At 34.5% G+C, this 19,557-nt stretch overlaps 1 protein-coding gene across 3 annotated transcripts in view; it reads left to right on the top strand.

Annotated features, from left to right (window-relative positions):
* The window catches only part of RALGAPA1 (Ral GTPase activating protein catalytic subunit alpha 1), a 178,440-nt gene that overhangs the window by 115,211 nt on the left and 43,672 nt on the right, over positions 1 to 19,557 (top strand). For all 3 annotated transcript variants that reach the window (XM_007464829.1, XM_007464830.1, XM_007464828.1), the window contains one exon: positions 12,464 to 12,587. In XM_007464829.1, coding sequence (XP_007464891.1) covers positions 12,464 to 12,587 — 124 coding nt within the window. The remainder of the gene's footprint in view (positions 1 to 12,463; positions 12,588 to 19,557) is intronic.

Below are 19,557 nucleotides of genomic sequence, written 5' to 3'. Positions count from 1 at the left end.
TATATATATATATATATATATATATATATATACGTATATATATATATACACATACACACACATATATGTGTGTGTATGTGTGTATATATTTCCATAACCAGTTCTCTAATCAGAATCATTCCTAACATCTGCTTTCTCTACTCCTGGGCAGCAGTATATTACTAGAGAAAATTATCAGACCAGTGTGATATAGAGAGTTACTGTATATTCATGCATCTTTACTTCAACAGTGCCATCTCTGCTGTTTGGCAAATTTTTTATCCCTTGTTCACTTTTACTTTACTTCTCAGAGTAATTGTTATAAACCACTTCTTTGTTCCTCAAGCCCGGCATTATAGTCAAAAGGTCATCTCTACTCGAACCTCGTAAGAATTCACTTCAAAGGTTTGACCTATGTGAAAGACAATCCGCTAGAACAGTAGTTCTTAACCTTTCTTCTTCCTCCACACATTCACATTTTAACACAGGTTAGTCACATATGTTCATTAATTAAATCCAGTGATTCTGACAATTGGGAAACTAGTTTGTAACAAGCCATTCACCCTGCCATCACTATTCTACAGAAATGCAAAGTGAAGATGATTCAGACCTTTCCCACATCAAAACAAATAGGCCTTACATCTTCGTCTTTTAAAATTTTCTGTATTGAGCCATCTTCTCTTGCTCACTTTCCGCATCAGAAAAGCCTTTTTTTCTTTATATACTTCTGCTTCCTACTTTCTCAGCCTGCTGTAGGATCTTCAAAAAGTTATCCCTTCTTTATCTTGTATTTCTACTTACTTCTCTTACCATAAGCATGTTTGTTATCTGCCTTTAAAACAAAACGAAACAAAACTTTCCTCAGTTACTATCCTTTCAAGCTATAGTACATCCCTTTCATGCCTTTTACTACCAAATTTATAGAAAAATATAATTTTTTATTCATTTCCTGTCATTCATAACTGGTTTTTGTTGTTTTTAGCTTTTCTCAGAAAAATTTTTTTAAATAATGTATAATTTCTTTGATTATAGAAAATATAAAACAGAAAAATAAAACTATTGTTATTCATAAGACTTGTTAGCATTTCTTTATATATATTTTCAGTGTTTCTTTTTGATAGACATATGTGTGATTTTTGTTTTACAAAACTGGAATCATAGTAATATATAGTAAGTTATGTCTTTTAAAAAACTCTATATTAGCATTTTCTCAGCCATTTTGATATTCTTCAAAAAAAATTCTATGGCACCAAGTTCTATGATTTTTGGACATTTGAGTTGTTTTTAATTTCTTGCCCTAGAATAGCTTCCTAGAAATAGAATTATTAGGTCAAAGCATAAGGACTTATTTCAGGCCATATATATTATAAAATTGCTTTCCATTAAGTACTGATTTCTAATCCTACCAATGTTGTATAACTTCAGCCTGTCCAGCAAAAGATATTGATGACATTTTCTTAACCTTTATAATTTGAGGGGCAAATCATGGTATCTCATTAATTTATAGTTTTTAATTACTAGTGAAGTTAACATTTTTCATATATTTGTAAAAAATTTCTAAATTCTCTGTTAGTGTCCTTTTTCTGTTTTTCTATTTAGGAATTTTTCTTAATTGTAAGAGCTCTTTTACATATGTGTATGTGTTAAGGATTAACTTTTGTATTTATTGTGGGAGTTCTCCTAGTTAGTCGTTTGGCTTTCAGTTTTCAACAACTTCAGGTTGTTTAACAACCCATTTTTATGTAGTAATTATGTCTCTCAATCTTTTTTTTTTTTAATTTCTTCAATTGTTTGCTGTGCTTAGAGAGTTCTGTCTTGAAATCAATTAAACATTGTTACATTTCCTTCTAGATTTTTAAGTATTTGGTTAGAGTGGTAATTATTTTATATTTAATTCTTTATTCCTTCTGGAATGCATTTTGATTTATGTAATGAGAAATGGAACCACCTTGAATGTTCGAAAATAGTCTATTTCTATAATTTGTTAAATAATCCATATCTTTCCCATTGATTTGATATTGTCTTTATCAAATATTAAGTTGTTTCAAAGCTATCTGTTCATTTCTATTGATTGGTCTATCAATTTTGTGGAGATGTTACTGTTTAATTTATTGTAGCTTTATAATATAGTATCTGATAGGCTCAGTCTTCTTCCTCACCCCACCCACACACATTCTTCTTTTCTTAGATGTTCTCACCTGTTTTTTCTTCCAGAAACATGTTATTGATTAGAATTATGCTGTTGTTTTCCAGAAAAAAAAATCCCATTGCTATTTTGATTTGATTTGCAATAAAACTTTACTTTGGGAAGAATAAACACATTTATTATCATCATTCTTCCCATTCACAATCATGGAGTGTTTTTTATTTATTCTGATACCCAGACATTACCTTTAGGAGTGTTTTACTTTTATGTTGCTATTCTGAGTAGAATCTTCCCCGCATTACATTTTGTATCCAAGTAATTTAATGAATTCTCTTGTTTTTTTTTTTAATATATTTATTTTTGGCTGCATTGGGTCTTTGTTGCTGTACGCAGGCTTTCTCTAGTTGTGGCGAGTGGGGCTACTCTTCCTTGCGGTGCATGGGCTTCTCATTGCGGTGGCTTCTCTTGTTGTGGAGCACGGGCTCTAGGTGCACAGGCTTCAGTAGTTGTGGCGCATGGGCTCAGTTGCTCCATGGCATGTGGGATCTTCGTGGACCAGGACTTGAACCCGTGTCCCTTGCATTGACAGGCAGATTCTTTTTTTTTTTTGATTAAATATACGAATTTTATTATTTCAATTTTATTTTAAATCTTATTTCTCTTTTTTTTTCTTTTTTCTTTTTTCCCCCCTTTTTTTAAAGCATCTTTATTGGAGTATAATTACAATGGTGTGTTAGTCTCTGCTTTATAACAGAATGAATCAGCTATATGTATACATATATCCCCATATCTCCTCGCTCTTGCGTCTCCCTCACATCCTCCCTATCCCACCCCTCTACGTGGTCACAAAGCACTGAGCTGATCTCCGGCAGGCAGATTCTTAACCACTGTGCCACCAGGAAGGTCCCTCTCTTGTTGATTTTAAACATTTTATAGTTGTCTCACTCTTAGGATTTGCTTATTAGGTATATAGTCATTTTATGCAAGTCATCTTTCGAAAAGTTATGCCATTATTTTCTTATATCATCATGTCTGATTGTACTGACTAAAACTTGCACTACAGTGTTAAATAGTTATAGGAAGAGTGGTCATCCTTGTCTTTTCTGCTTTTAATGGAAATGACTCTTCTGTTTCATACTTAAGTAAAATATTGGTTGTTAGTTTGAAATAGATCATTTTTATCATTCTGAGAAAGTAGCCTGTTTTCTAGGAGATTTCATAAAGAAAGGTAGTTCAATGTTATCAGAATCCTTTTCAGCATCTATTCAGGTTTTTATATTTTTTTATATTCAGCTTTTGCTTTCTTAACTAGTTGATGTATATTAACTAGATTGCTAATATTAAATAATTCTTGCATTCTTGGGATAAACCTTACTGGGTCCTTTGACCTCCTGTTGGGTTAAATTTATTAGAATTTCATTTTTAATTAGGGCATGGTTCATCTATTAGAATATTTTATAATTAATTTTTTGCCTGTTCTGATGTTTTCAAAATTAACATTACAGCCAGATTCGTAAAGTGAATATTATCTATTTGAAAATTTGGAAGAATTAGTAGAATTTCATATTATTTCCATTTGTTTCATCGTTATTAGTCTTTTCAGTTTTTCTTTTACCTCTTAGGTCAATTTCAGGGCTTTTTTTTTTTTTTTTTTTTTTTTTTACAAAACTCAATTTCATTGAGATTTCAAAAGATACTTAGTAGAGATTCATACATGGTGTCATAATTCTCTACTACATTCCTTTTCTCAGTTTTATAGGGCTCTTCTTTTTTTATATATATATAATTAATTTCTGTATTCCCATGTCATCCCTTCAGCGGTTTTTTTGACCCCTAGCAGTATTGAGATATAATTGACATATAACATCTTGTAAGTTTAAGGTTTAAACATAATGATTTTTATATAATGCAAAATGATTACCACAACAATGTTAGTTACTACATCATCACTTCACTTAGTTACAGTTTTTGTCTTGAGAACTGTAAAAATCCATTCATAGCAACTTTCAAATATACAATACAGTATTGTTAACTATAGTAACTGTAATGTACATTACACCCCCAAACTTTTTCATCCTATAGCTGGAAATTTGTACCCTTTGACCCCCTTTACCCATCCTCCACCCAATCTGATCTCAGTTTCTGTGAATCTAGATTTTTTAGATTTCACATATAAGTGAGAACATGTAATATTTGTCTTTCTCTGACTTATTTCTCTTAGCATAATGCCCTCAGGGTCAACCATGTTGTCACAAATGCCAGGATTTCCTTCTTTTTTATGGTTGAATCCCATTGTAAATACCACATTTTCCTAATCCATTCATCCATCGGTGGACACTTAGATTGTTTCCATACAGCACTATTGTAAAGTGTGAGCACAGGGGTGCAAATATCTTTTCCAGTTAGTATTTTCATTTCCTATGGATTTATTCCCAGAAGTGGGATTGCCAGATCACGTGGTAGTTCTATTTTTAATTTTTTGAGGACCCTCCATACTTTTTACAGAGTTGACTACACCAGTTTACATTCCCACCAACAGTGCACGAGGGTTACCTTTTCTCGACATCCCCTCCAACACTTATTGCTTGTCTTTTTGATAATAGCCATTCTACTGGGGGTGAAGTGATATTGCAGTGTGGTTTTTCATTTCCATTTTCCTGATGACTAGTGATGTTAAGTACTTTTTCATGTACTTCTTGGCCATTTGAATATCATTTTTAGAAAAATGTCTATTCATGTCCTTTGCCCATTTTTTATTGTATTATAAGTGCTTTATTGCAATTGAGTTGTACGAGTTTCTTACATTATCAGAAATGTAATTTGCAAATATTTTCTTCCACTCTGTCAGTTACCTTTTCATTTTGTTTATCTTTTCTTTTGCTGTGCAGCTTTTTAGTTTGATGTGATCCCACTTGTTTATTTTTGTTTTTGTTTTGCTTTTGCTGCTTGAGCTTTGGGTGTTATATCCATAAAATCATAGACAAGACCAATATCCAGGAGCTTACCCTTTATTTTCATTTTAGGAGTTTTATGGTTTCAGGTCTTAGATTTCAGTCTTTAATCCATTTCAAGTTAATTTTTGTGAATGGTGTAAGACAAGGGTCTAGTTTAATTCTTTTACATGTGAATGTCCAGTTTTCCCAATACCATTTATTTCTCAATTGGTTTATCTTTGCAAAGAACCAACTGTTGGTTTGCTTCATATTTTCTATTTTCCTGTTCTCTATTTTATTTATTTATGCTCTAATCTTTATTATTTCCTCTTTTCTGCTAACTTTGGGATTCGTTTATTCTTCCTTTTCTAGTGCCTTTAGGTATAAAGTTAAGCTGTTTATTTGAGATCTTTCTTTTTCTTAATGTATGTGTTTATCATTACAAACTTCCCTCTTGGAACTTGCTATACTTCATACTTTCAGTGTGTATTTCTATTTTTGTTTGTCTCAAGATCTTCTTTAAATTTCCCTTTTGATTTCTTCTTTGATCCATTGGTTGTTCAGGAGTGTGTCATCTAATTTCTATGTGTCTGTGAACTTTCTGGCTTTTCTCTTGTTATTGATTTCTACTTTAATTCCATTTTGTTTGGAAAAGATACTTGATATAATTTCTAGCTTCTTGAATTTGTTGAGACTTGTTTTGCATCCTAACACATTATCTATCCTAGAAAATGTTCCGTGTGAGTGTATATTCTGCTGCTGTTGGACAGAATGTTCTGTGTATATCTGTTAGGTATATAGTGTTGTTCAAATCCACTGTTTCCTTTTTCAGTCTTTGTCTGGATAATCTGTCCATTATTGAGAGTGGGATATTAAAACCCCCAACTATTACTGTATTGCTGTTTATTTCCTTTTCTATTAGTATTTGCTTTATATACAGCATACAGAGCCTTTATACTTTTACTTCTTCCCTCACATTTTAGGTTATTGGTGTTACAATTTCCATCTTTTTTGTATTACGTATTAAATAACAAATTATTGTAATTATGGTTTCTTTTAAAACGATTTTTAACTTTTAAGCTATATTTGTAAGTGAATTATGCACCACCATTACCGTGGGCTTTTTTTTTCTGGATGCAAATAATCTACTTAATCTTTTCAGAGAAAGTTTCTCATTTGTCATATTCTATTATGTTCTGTTTTTTAACTCTTTAATTACTGTTATTTCTTGTTTATAAGCTTTATATTGTTCTTTTTCTTCTAGAATTGAACGTTATCTTTCTGAGTTTTATTCTTTATTATTTAACAATGAAATAGTCTTATGCTCTAAATTTTTTCTGAGTGTAGATCCTGTGCATTGTTTTAGTCTCAGCTTAAACATCATTTTTTCTGTAAAGCCTTTCCCTAAGCTACCGCTAGCCCTTTACCTTCCTCCCCAGTTCCTTCCACCCTATGTTTGGATATCCTTCCATGGGCTTTCAGAGATCCCTATAACACTTTCCTGTCATAGTATTTATCACACTGTATTAATATTATTATTTCTTAGATATTCTTTCCAAGACAGTTATAAAATTAAAACCCTCTAAGTAGTCTTTGAGTTCTCATATCCTAATTCTTCCCCATAATAATTTATCTTTGGTACTAGATGGTACCAAAGTCATTGGGGGCACAAATCATACCTCTTTTGCAGTCTTGCTCACCATGTGTTCTCAGACCTCTACTGTTCTACTGAAACTATCCTTTTGAAGGTTAGTATCCTGACAACCATGTCTAAAGTTTTCTCCATCCTCTGCAGCCTCCTTGATTTATCTAATTAATTAAATTTAATTAATTTAATAGGCACTTAAAAATTACAGCTGTTTTAGATTTACAGAATAATCAATTGCAAAATACAGAGCATGCCCACATACCTCTTTCCCCCTATACATAGTTACCCCTGTTATTTTTATCTTGTATCAGTATGGTACATTTGTTAAAATTGATGAGCCAATATTGATATATTATTATTAACTGAAGTTTATATTAGATTCACTCTTGGCGTTGTACATTGTATGAGTTTTAACAAATGTATAATGACGTATATACTCATTACAATATAATACAGAATAGTTTCTGCCCTAAAAACTCCTGAGTATTATATCCCCTAAAAGTTCAGTACTGTTGTCTGTTCTCTCTTTAAAATGTTCTTCTCCCCTGCCTTCTAAAGTCATGTTAAGTTACTTTGTTCTAAAGTAAAACTGTCTAAAGTAAAATTTTTATTTTATTCCTTAGTGACTTCCAAATGGCTGACCAAACTCTTTAGTCTAGAACTCAGGCCATACCAGCCAGTCCTGGCTATTTATGGTTTCTTTACATTACCTAATATTTTTCTACTTGGCTCCTGCTAAACTAGTTATTTCTAGTTTGTCTTCACTGGCTCATTTTCTGCTGCCTTCTCCCCTAACATAGTTTTCCTTCTCACTGGGATATCTCTCGTATCTTCTCAACCCCATTCTTTTCTGCCCATGTACTCCTATCTCTTAATTCTCAGTCATGATTTTGTAGCTACTTATTACAATTTTTTCCCTGCCTCCTTACTTCTGTTTTCCAGGTCATCAGTTCTTTCCCAAGTAACATCCTCCTCCTAATTTTCTCCATTATATTTAGAAGTACCATTTCAGTGTCACCCACACTTGACCATTTCCTTTCCCTTGCCCTTAGTGTTTATCATTATGTCGGTTCTTTCTTATTATTTCTCACTTCTATCTCTTCTTTGCTTTTCCTACTCCCAACTTCTTGATTCATGTCCTTATTACTTCTTTCGGAGAGAGTTAAAACAACTCTCTCATCCTCTAACTCTTCCCCGTCTAGACAATATTCACCACAAGAATAATTTTTCTAAAGTAAAATTTTTATTTTATTCCTTAGTGACTTCCCAGTGCCTGACCAGACTCCTTAGTCTAGAACTCAGGCCATACCAGCCAGTCTTGGCTATTCATGGTTTCTTTACATTACCTTATGCTTTTCTACTTCTTGGCTTCTGCTAAACTACTTCCATTCTCATATGTACCTGGAATATATGAAGGACATCTTCCTTGAGACAGCATAGGTTTTCTTTTAGATATTGTATACCACATGAACACATGACATTTATTTTGCTTTTTTAAACAAATTAAATAATGAAAACAGGTTTCCTTTCTTTTCTTACATATTGGGTTCAGATAAAAGTTCATTCTAATTATGTGACAGTAAGGCAACTTTGAGCTGCTTCTTAAGCCAAGAACCTGGAAAAAACCTGATTACTTGTCTGGAGGATTAGGGCGGAAGAAAATGAAAAGTTACTTTCTTTATAGTCTTATCTCTCCAGACCATTTATAGATCCTTTGTTTTCTTTGACTAGATTAACTGATTCCTATTCCTCATGGTTGAACCATCAGATTTTTAAATTTCAAATCTCCAAATTATTTGTATTATTATTTCTATTGCAGTGTATATACATGGAATCAGAAGTGCTTATAACTTAGCATATTTCACTTTGAACTTTCCAGTAGTAAGCTCATAATATTTTGCCAGTACTGGACATATTGTAGAATATTTATGGCTGCAAGTTCAGTAATCTCATTTTTTCTAATCCTTTTACCTCATTCACTGTTGTGGTACATACTGATCTAATGGCAATCAACATATACCAAGCATTTAGTAGAAGTAGTTAGTAAGTAGAAAAATAAGAAGGAATGCTGAAAAATTAAAATTTGACATAAAAGAGCAGCTAAACTCTGCTTTTTCAAATTTTAAAAAGGACAGATAATATAAAGGTGATTTCATTTTTACTTTTGCATTTTAAAGATTTATTTTCTAATTTTTCCTATATGGCTCATGTATTTCTCGTTTTGATTTATATAGTATTAGGTGAAAATTTCTGTGCAACTCTTCTCAATTTTATAAATTGTGATTTATGAGTTCTAGCTGATAGCCCTTTACCTAGGAAATTGAGAACACTGAGAGGTCCCCTTTCTGCCAGGATCAGAATTTACACATAGTAGGTCATACTTCCAACTTAAATTCTAACAGCTTTATGGGGATGTAATTCACATACCATAAGATTCACTCATTTAAAGTGTACATGTTTTTAGTATATTCACAGACAACTATCACAGCAATCTAATTTTAGAATATTTCCTTCAAAAAGAAACCTCATACCCATTACCAGTCACTCTCTATTACCCCCAAACATCACCCCCTACTCCCCATCTCTGGACAACACTAATCTACTTTCTGTCTCTATAAGATTTGCCTATTCTGGATATTTCATATGATAGCAATCAAACATATGTGGTCTTTTGTGGCAGGCTTCTTAGCACAGTGTTTTCAAAATTCATCCATGTTGCAGCATGTGTCAGCACTTCATTTCTTCTTATTCCTGAATAATATTCCATTGTGTGAATATCCTATATTTTGTTTACCCATTCATCTCTTGATGGACATTTGCATTAGTTTCACTTTCCAGCTGTTATGAATAATGCTACTGTGAACATTCATGTAGCTTTTACACAGATGTTTTATAGTTGTGTAAACTTCTTTATGAGACTTTCATAGTTTTAGACCTTATTTTTAGGTCCATGATGCTTTTAAATTTAATTTCTGTGTATGGTATGAAGTAAGAATCCAACTTCATTGGATATCTACAACTGCATTGTAGATATCCAGTTCCCTCAGCACTGTTTGCTGAAAACACTATTTTTTTCCCCATTGAATTGGCTTGGTACCATTGCAAAAAGCAATTGATGATAAACATAAAGGTTTATTTCAGGACCCAAGATTCTATTCCATATAGAGCTATATTTTTCTGCTGTGGTAGTACCGCAGTCCATTGAGTGCTGTAGTTTTGTAGTAGGTTTTAAAATTGGGAATTATGAGTCCTCTGACTTTGTTCTTCTTTTTCAAGATTATTTTGGCTATTTGGGATTTTTCGCATTTTCCTGTGAATTTTAGGATCAGCTTATCAATTTCTACAAAAAAAGGGAGCTGGGACTTTGATAGCACTTGCATTAAATTTGTAGATCAATTTAGGAAATATTATCTTAACAATATTAAGTTTTTCAGTCCATGAATGTGGTATTTTTTTTTAAGATCTTTAATTTTTTTCAACAGTGTAGCTTTCAGAGTATCAGTGGTGTACTTTTGTTAAATATATACCTAAGTATTTTTATTATTTTTGATGCTATTATAAAAGAAATAGCTTTCTTAATTTTGTTTTTGGATTGTTCGTGTTAGTTTGATTTTCGTATGTTGATATTATATCCTGAATCCTTTCTGAAGTCATTTATTAGCTCTAATAGGTTTTTAGTGGATTCCTTAGGATTTTCTATACACAGAATCATCTCATCTGCAAGTGGAAGTAGTTTTACTACTTCCTTTTCAGTCAGATTTTACTAATTCAATTTCTTTAGTTGTTATTGAACTATTCTGATATCCTATTTTCCCTTGACTTGGTTTTAATAATTTGTGTCTTTCTAAGAATTTGTCCATTTAATCTAACTATCTGATTTGGGGCATATAGTTGTTGATAGTATTCCTTAATAATCCCTTTTGTTTCTATAAGGTATGTAGTGATGTCTCTCCTTTCATTCCTGATTTTAGTAAATTGAGTCTGTTTTTTCTTGCTCATTCTGGCTATAGGTTGATTTTGTTTAACATCTCAAAGAACCAATTTAAAATTTTTCTCTTGTTTTTCTATTCTGTTTCATTTATTTCCACACTAGTCTTTATTATTGTCCTCTTTCTGCTTGCTTTGAGTTTAGTTGCTCTTCTTTTTTCAGTTTCTTAAGGTGGAAGGTTTAGTTTTTGATGTGAGATCTTTTTCTTTTTTTTAAAATAGGCATTTATGTGCATAAATTTACCAATGAGCCCTGCTTTACCTGCATGCCATCAGTTTTGTTGTATTATATCTTTATTTTCATTCATCTCTAAGGTTTTTTTTTCTGATTTCCCTTGAGATTTATTCTTTGACCCATCACTTATTTAGGAGTACATCTTTTCATTTCTACATATTTGTAAATTTTCTTTTATTGATTCCTAATTTTATTCTGCTATGATTAGAAAACATACTTTGCATGGTTTCAGTTATTTCAAATGTATTGAGGCTTGTTCTGTGGCCTACCATATGGTCTATCCTGAAAGATATTCCAGGTTTGCTTGAGGAGAATGTGTTTTTCTGCTACCGTTGGGTGGAGTGTTCTTTAGGTATTTTATACTATTATTCAAGTCTTCTGTTTCCTTGTTGATATTCTCTTAGTTGTTTGTCCATTATCGAAAGTGAGGTATTGAAGTGTCCAGCTATAATTATAGAAATAGCTATTTCTGCCTTAAATTCTGTCTGATTTTGCTTCATGTATTTTGAAGCTCTGTTGTTGGGTGCATATGTTTTTAATTTCATATCTTCCTGTTATAAGGACCTTTAACATTATGAAATATATCTTTATCTTTTATAACTTTTTTTTTCCTGAAATGAGTGTCTTTATTCCTTGAACCATACAAATACGAGGAATGCAGACAGGCCAGTGGGGAGGAGGGAGAATTGTCAGATTAATGACATTCACAGAAAGGAAAAAGGAACCCCACCCACCCAAACCAACCCCCACTCCACCCCAGGATGTCTCTCTGTGAACTACCTATAACATTTTTATGTAAAAGTTTAATATTAGTATAGCTATGCTGGCCCTCTTGGTTACTGTTTGCATAGCATCTTCTTCTATTTCTTTTACTTTCTACTTTGTGTCTTTGAATCAAAAGTACATTGGTGGTTGTTGTTTGCTTGGGTCATTGTTAATTTTCTAGTTAGCTTGGAAAGCCAAATTTCATACAAGAAATTTGCTTTTATGAGCATTTTTAATTTTAGGGAGAACTAAAACTAAAATGTCTAAGAACTTGTCAGTTACTCCATACAGTTTTATAATATTTGTGTATACATTTCTTATAAGTACTTTGGAGAAATGGATCATTTCTCACTCATCTCTGTACTCCTACTTAATTTTATTTCTAGAACACAGTCCCTTTAACTCTGGGATTCAGCCACATTGCACAACAGGCAGCTCTTCAGATGCTTTGTGCATTCACACCTGTGTGTCTTTCCTGATACTTTCTCTCCTTCATTTGTCAAATCTTACTTACCTTCACCCAGCTTAATATTACCTTCTCCTTTAAGTTTCTCTGTTTCTCAGTCAGAAGTAATCATCCTTTTCTTCTGTTCCGAGCACAATTTTGTAACTTTTATAATTTTTTACTTATAATTACTTGTCTCCCTTAGTAGATTATAAGGTTTAATTCATTTTCATCTTTTTATTGCCACATATTTAGAAGTTAATTATTGGATGAATGAACAGCTAAATTAATGATTAAGTGAATGGTGAAATCTTTTGTTTTATAGCCGAGAGACACACAAGATTGCAGTATTTTATGTTGCTGAAGGACAAGAAGACAAACATTCCATTCTCACCAATACAGGAGGAAGTCAAGCATATGAAGATTTTGTAGCTGGTCTTGGTTGGGAGGTATTGTTTTTAAATTATACAAATATCATTTTATTTCTATTTGGAAGCAATGGTTTTCTTGTTCTTTCTAGCTTATTTTAGAAGCATTATTTTAGGAGACTTAACAACATAACAATGGGTTTGATATTGTTTCTGCCTTATATCTCATCTACAAAGACAGCAGCAGTTGAGACTTAGGAAGGTTTTTGACTGTTTTATCATTCACCGTATTGTCAGAGTGTGCTAAACTCCTAGACTTAAAAGATCTGGATTTTCCTCACAGTTGTGACCGCTGGACTAGTGATCTTCAAATGAAGATATGAATATCCTAGGGCTATCCCAAGGATTCTAGGGCACATGTTGGCTAGGTTAGTTTTGAGGAGATAAGTTTCTAGATCCTCAACTTTACTACAATTGATTCCGGAGAACCCTTCTACAGTCTCTTGCCTCTCCTTTTCTGTTCTTCATCTTTGTAAAAGAAAGGCATACCTGTTGCTCACCTGAATCCTACATTGTCTTGGAAGGTTTGGCACCAAAAAAGGGACAGTTCATTCAAGAGGGCATATTCCTGAGAGAGAGTGTCTCTAATGGCAAAGCAGGAAGTATTGAAAGGTGCTGTATTTTTTGTCATCCCGGCAACCAACAACCCGGCAACCAACAACCCGGCAACCAACTCATGTTGAAGTTCCTGAACCAAATCTGTCTATCTTAGAATTATAATTCAGAAGTGAGGTGTTTGTCACAGAGATTTGTATTAGTATGTTTATTTAAATTGTAAAATTATGAGTCAGACATGTTCTAACAGAAAGTGAATTTGATGTGGCTGATTGATTTGTCATTAATAGCAGACATTTTATATATATTGTATCAGCCAAATTTGTGCTCTAAGATTTTGATGAAAATATATTTAAAGTATATAGATATAACATACAGTATACTGGAAATTGTATCTTTTGTAACAGCTTAAACTTGTGATGACAATTTTCATCGTAGTTGTCAATTTAATACATAGTTTCTCAATATTATTGTAGAGAGTACATGAGCAAAATTATTGAAGACCACTGCACTAGACTGTAAGTTCCTAGAGGGCAGGCTCTTTCATCTTCCTGCTTTTTCTTTTTAAATCCCAGTCCTTGCACAGTGTCCAATGCATAAACCTTTAGCATTCAATATATATTTTTATAGCTGATCTAACCTGCTATTTCACTGAGTTACTTGAGTTCTCTTGGCCTTTTGCTTATTTGTCAAAAGCAGTATGCTTTTTTACCCAACAAATATATAATATGAAGTTCATTTGAGATTATGTATGTGAAAGTGGTTTGGAAAGTGTAAAGAAATGTTATAAATATATGTCCTGTTAAGAAAACAAACTAGAAAAGTATTAGTAAAAGCAAGGGACATTTGAAAAAGAACAAATTAGGAGTACTCACACTTCCTGATTTCAAAACTTAGTACAAAGCAGCTCTAATCAAACAGCGAGTTACTTGCACTAAGGATACATATATCAATTAATGAAATAGAATTGAGATTCCAGAAATAAACCCACACGTCTGTTGTCAACTGATTTTCAACAAGGGTGCCAAAACCATCCAGTGGAGAAAGTCCTTTCAACAGATGGTGTCGGAGTAGCTGGATAGCTGCAAGCAAAAGAATGAAGTTGGAATCTTACCTCACACTGTATACAAAAATTAACTCAAAATGGATCAAAGACCTAAATGTAAGAGCTAAAACTGTAAAATTCTTAGAAGATGATATAGGGGTAAATCTTTATGACCTTGAATTTGGCAGTGGATTCTTTCTTTCCAGCTTTATTGAGACATAACTAACAAATAAAAGGTATTCTTAGATATGACACTAAAACATGAGCAACAAAGGAAAATAAATAAATTGGACTTCATCAAAATTTAAACTTTTGTGCATCAAAGGGCACCATTAACTAAGTGAAAAGATAACCCACAGAATTGGAGAAAATAATTGCAAGTCATATATGTGATAAGGGACTTGTATGTAAAATATACAAAGAACTCACCAAAACAATAATTAGAAGGCAGCCCAATTTAAAAATGGCCAAAGGATCAGAATAAACATTTTTCCAAAGAAGATATACAGGTGATCAGTAAGTACATGAAAAAATGTTTGACATCATTATCAGAGAAATGGAAATCAAAATCACAGTGAGATACCACTTCACACCCATTAGGTTGGCTAGAATCAAAAAGTCAGGTAAGGGCTTCCCTGGTGGCGCAGTGGTTGAGAATCTGCCTGCCAGTGCAGGGGACACGGGTTCGTTGGAGAAAAGAAGATAGATCAGCAGGACTTCAGGACCAAGGAATGACATGATGGTGAGTTCTCAGGTTTTCTTTTTGCCTCATATATCTTGGACTTGGAGTTGAAGAAGCCAGCAACCTAGAAATATCAAGAAGCACGGGACAAAAAAAAACCCAACAAAAGCCTACTCTTTCTAACCAAAGGATCAGGAAAGGAGCAACCTGGAAAGACAGAAAACATTTAAACAGTAACTGCTCTACGCCAACCAAACACCACAGAAAATACTGTGACCCTCATCCCCACCCCTGACAACAAAAGTGGGTTAGGAAGGCTAGACTTCTACCCTTACAAGACTATAATGAGGGGAATTCCCTGGTCGCACAGTGGTTAAGAATCCACCTGCCTGTGCAGGGGACACGGGTTCAAGCCCTGGTTTGGGAAGATCCCACATGCTGCGGAGCAACTAAGCCTGTGCAACACAACTACTGAGCCTGCGCTCTAGAGCCTGCGAGCCACAGCTCCTGAGCCCACGTGCCACAACTACTGAAGCCCACATGCCTAGAGCCCATGCTCCGCAACAAGAGAAGCCATTGCAATGAGAAGCCTGCTCACCGCAACTAGAGAAAGCCCGCGTGCAGCAGTGAAGACCCAACGCAGCCAAAAATCAATCAATCAGTCAATAAATAAATGACTATAATGAGGCATCCCGAACATCACCCTGGAGTAAGATAGTATCAGAGAAGACCAAATAGAAAGCTAAGAGTTTCATCTCTGCCAACTGGTAACAAGTCCCCCATCCATGTCTAACACCACAGTGTCAGTGGAGACTACATGAGGAACCTGGAATTTCAGCCCCACCCAGGCATAGTGAGGTGCCTCTCCCCCTCTACACTGGAGTCAGAGGAGGTCTAGTGGAGAATTAGGCCTTTCACCATCACCCAGTGATAATGAGACCACCTCCACTGCTGTGTCAGTGGATACCACATAGGAAGTCAGAACTCTTACCTCCACCTGGCCATAATGAGGCTGAAAGCCCCCACTTCTCTGGAGCTGTGTTGCAAAACAGCCAACTAACACAGAAGGTTTAAATAAGATTCATGGTCTCATAATATGAAAATGTCCAGGCTTCAACCAAAATTCATACCAAAAACCAGGAAGGTCTCAAACTGAATGAAAAGAAGGCAATAGATGCCAACACCAAGATGACAAAGATTTTAAAGTGACTGTATTAGAAATGCTTGAAAAAGCAATTAGGAACACAGTTGAAACAAATGAAAAATAGAAAGTATGTGCAAAGAAATACAAGATACAAAGAACTAAATGGAAATTTTAGAATTGAAAATACAATAACTGAAATAAAAAACCCAGTAGATTGGCCCAGCAACAGAGTCAGGTGGAGATGAGGGTACAGAAAGAATTAGTAAATTGGAGCATAGAACAGTAAAAGTTAATCTGAACAGCAGAGAGAGAATAGACATAAAGACAGTGAACAGAGCAATGAACAGACCTGTGGGGCTATGACAAAAAAATCTAACACTCCTGTTATTGTGAGTCCCAGAAGGAGAGGAGGAGGAGGAGGTTGGGTCTGAAAACTACTTTGAGAGATAATGTTGAAAACTTCCCAAATTTGGCAAGAAATATAAAGCTAATAAAGCTACAGATTGAAGAACCTGGTGAAAACCAAATAGGATATATGGAAAGAGATCCATACTAAGACACATGATAATTAAACTTCTGAAAACTAAAGGCAAAAAAATTTCAAAAGTATCCAGAGGAAACTTGTACCTATCTATATGGGTACAATTAGAATGATAGTGAATTTCTCATCAGAAACTGGTGGCCAGAGGAGGTAATATTTTTCAAATGTTAAAAGAAAAAAACTCTCAACCCAGAACCCTATAGTTAGCTAAGGAATGAAGCACAACATTCTCAGATGAAGGAAAACTTAGAGAATTTGTTGTCAGCAGACCTGCCCTAAAAGAACCACTGACAGAAGTTCTGTTAACAGAAATGGAATGATAGAAGGAACTTTGGAACATAGGGAAGAAAGAGCATGGCAAGAAAAAATATAGGTAAATACACTAAATTTACTTCTCCTCTTGAGTTTTCTTAATTATGTTTGATGGTTGATGCAAAAATTATTTTACTACCTGATGTGTTTCTAAGTGTAATGACAGGGACTTCCCTGGCAGTCCAGTGGTTAAGACTCCACGCTCCCAATACTGGGGGCACGGGCTCGATCCTTGGTCAGGGAACTAAGATCCCGCATACTGCAAAAAAATAAATGTAATGCCATGAAAATATTCATGGCAATTATATTACAAACAAGGGAGGGTAAAAGGACATAAAGTGCAGTAGGGTTTCTATATTTCACTCAAACTGGTAAAATGACAACATCAGTAGACTGTGATAAGGTATGTACATATAGTATAATACCAAGAACAACCAGTAAAAAACATATAACAAAAGTACACTCAAAAAATGATAAATAAAAATGGAATTCTAGAATATGTTCAAATAACCCATAGGGGGCAAGAAAAATAAAACAGAAAACAAAAAATAAAATGGTGAGCTTAAGCTCTAACGTATTAGTCATTACAGGAAATATGAATGATGTAAATATACCAATTAAAAATTGGCAGAGTGGGGCTTCCCTGGTGGCGCAGTGGTTAAGAATCCGCCTGCCAATGCAGGGGACACGGGTTCAAGCCCTGGGCCGGGAAGATCCCACATGCCACGGAGCAACTAAGCCCGTGCGCCACAACTACTGAGCCTGTGCTCTGGAGCCCACGAGCCACAACTATTGAAGCCCGTGCACCTAGAGCAACAAGAGAAGCCACCGCAATGAGAAGCCCCCGTACCACAACAAAGAGTAGCCCCCGCTCGCCACAACTAGAGAAAGCCCACATGCAGCAATGAAGACCCAACGTAACCAAAAATAAATAAATAAATAAATAAATAAATAAATATTAAAAAATAAAAATAAATTGGCAGAGTGGATTAAAAAACATGACTCGGGGCTTCCCTGGTGGTGCAGTGGTTGAGAGTCCGCCTGCCGAGGCAGGGGGCACGGGTTCGTGCCCCGGTCCGGGAAGATCCCACATGCCGTGGAGCGGCTAGGCCCGTGAGCCATGGCCGCTGAGCCTGCGTGTCCGGAGCCTGTGCTCCGCAACGGGAGAGGCCACAGCAGGGAGAGGCCCGCGTACCGCAAAAAATAATAATAATAAATAAACGTGACTCACCTATATGCTTTGTAAAAGAAACTCACTTCAAATATAACAATATAGGCTGGTAGAAAGTAAATGGATAGAAAAAATTATATTGTGCAAACCTTAATCAAAGGAACGCCAGAGTGGCTGAATTAATATTAGATAAGGCAGGCTTCAGAGCAAAGAAAACTACCAGAGATGAGGGGACATTATATAACAGTGATAAAAGTGTCAGTCCACTAAGAAGACTTAACAATCCTAAATGTGTGTGCAGCAAACAACAAAACTGTAAAATATCTGAAGCAAAGCTGATAGAACTGAAAGAAGAAATAGCCAAATTCACAATTATAAATGGAGATTTCACCCCTCTCTCAACAACTGAGAGAAGTAGACAGAAAATCAGCAAGTATATAGAAGGACTCAACACCACCACCAACCAACAGGATCTAATTGCCATTTATAGAACACTCCACCCACCAATACCATAATACATATTATTTTCAAGTGTCCATGGAACATACACCAAGATAGGCCATATATGGGCCATTAAAACAAACTTCAGCAAGTTTAAAAGCATTTAAATCATACAGTGTTTTCTCCATATACAGTAGGATCAAACATGAAATCATGAACAGAAAGATAATGGCAAAATCTCCAAATGCTTGGAAAGGTTACATGCCAAATAATTCCACTTATATAACATTCTTGGAATGACAGTTTTAGTAGTAAAGAACAGGTTAGTGATTGCCAGGGGTTAAAAAGGAGGGTAGGGTAGGACAGAAGTGAGTGTTGCTCATGTAACAGGGCAACACGGAATCCTTGTGATGAAAATGTTGTCTCTGAATCATGTCAATATCAGTATCCTGGTTATAATATGATTGCATTGGGGAATCTGGGTAAAGGGTACATAGGATCTCCTTATTATTTCTTAAAACTTTGTGTAAATCTATAATTACCTCCAGATAAAACGTTTAATTAAAGAATAGAGAACTGCAAGTGTTACAGAATTATTTATAGCAAAGGAGCACTAAACTGAGACTTTCTCCTTTACATAATCAGAGAATTGACCTGAAAGTATATAACTTTCTCAGTAAAGCAAAACAGAACAAAAATGTACACTAAGATACCATTTTTTAACCTAACAGATTAGCAAAGGTCATAAAGTTTGATAATATATTTGAGAGCATATGAGGGAAACAGGCACTCTCATGCACTGGTGGTACCATCTATGGAGAGCAATTTGGTAGTCAGTTTCAAAATTAGATGTGCACATGCCCTTCGACTTACATTTCTACTTTTGACTATCTGTCCTACAGATCTACTTTCACAAATGCAGCATGACATGTGTTCAGTGTTATTCATTGTAGCATTGACTGTAATAGCAAAAGATTGGGAAAGCCTAAATATCCGTCAAGTAGAGCGCTAGTTTAATTATTGTACATCAAGAAAAGGGACTTATGTGAAGCCATGAAAAAAAAAATGAGAAGGCTCTTTACTTACTAATAAGGAGTATT

The sequence above is a fragment of the Lipotes vexillifer genome, unplaced genomic scaffold (assembly GCF_000442215.2).
Source record: "Lipotes vexillifer unplaced genomic scaffold, Lipotes_vexillifer_v1.1 scaffold324, whole genome shotgun sequence".
In the NCBI taxonomy this organism is placed as follows: Eukaryota; Metazoa; Chordata; class Mammalia; order Artiodactyla; family Lipotidae; genus Lipotes; species Lipotes vexillifer.
Note: the sequence above shows the minus strand (reverse complement) of the source record. Positions and strands in the feature narration are given on the sequence as shown.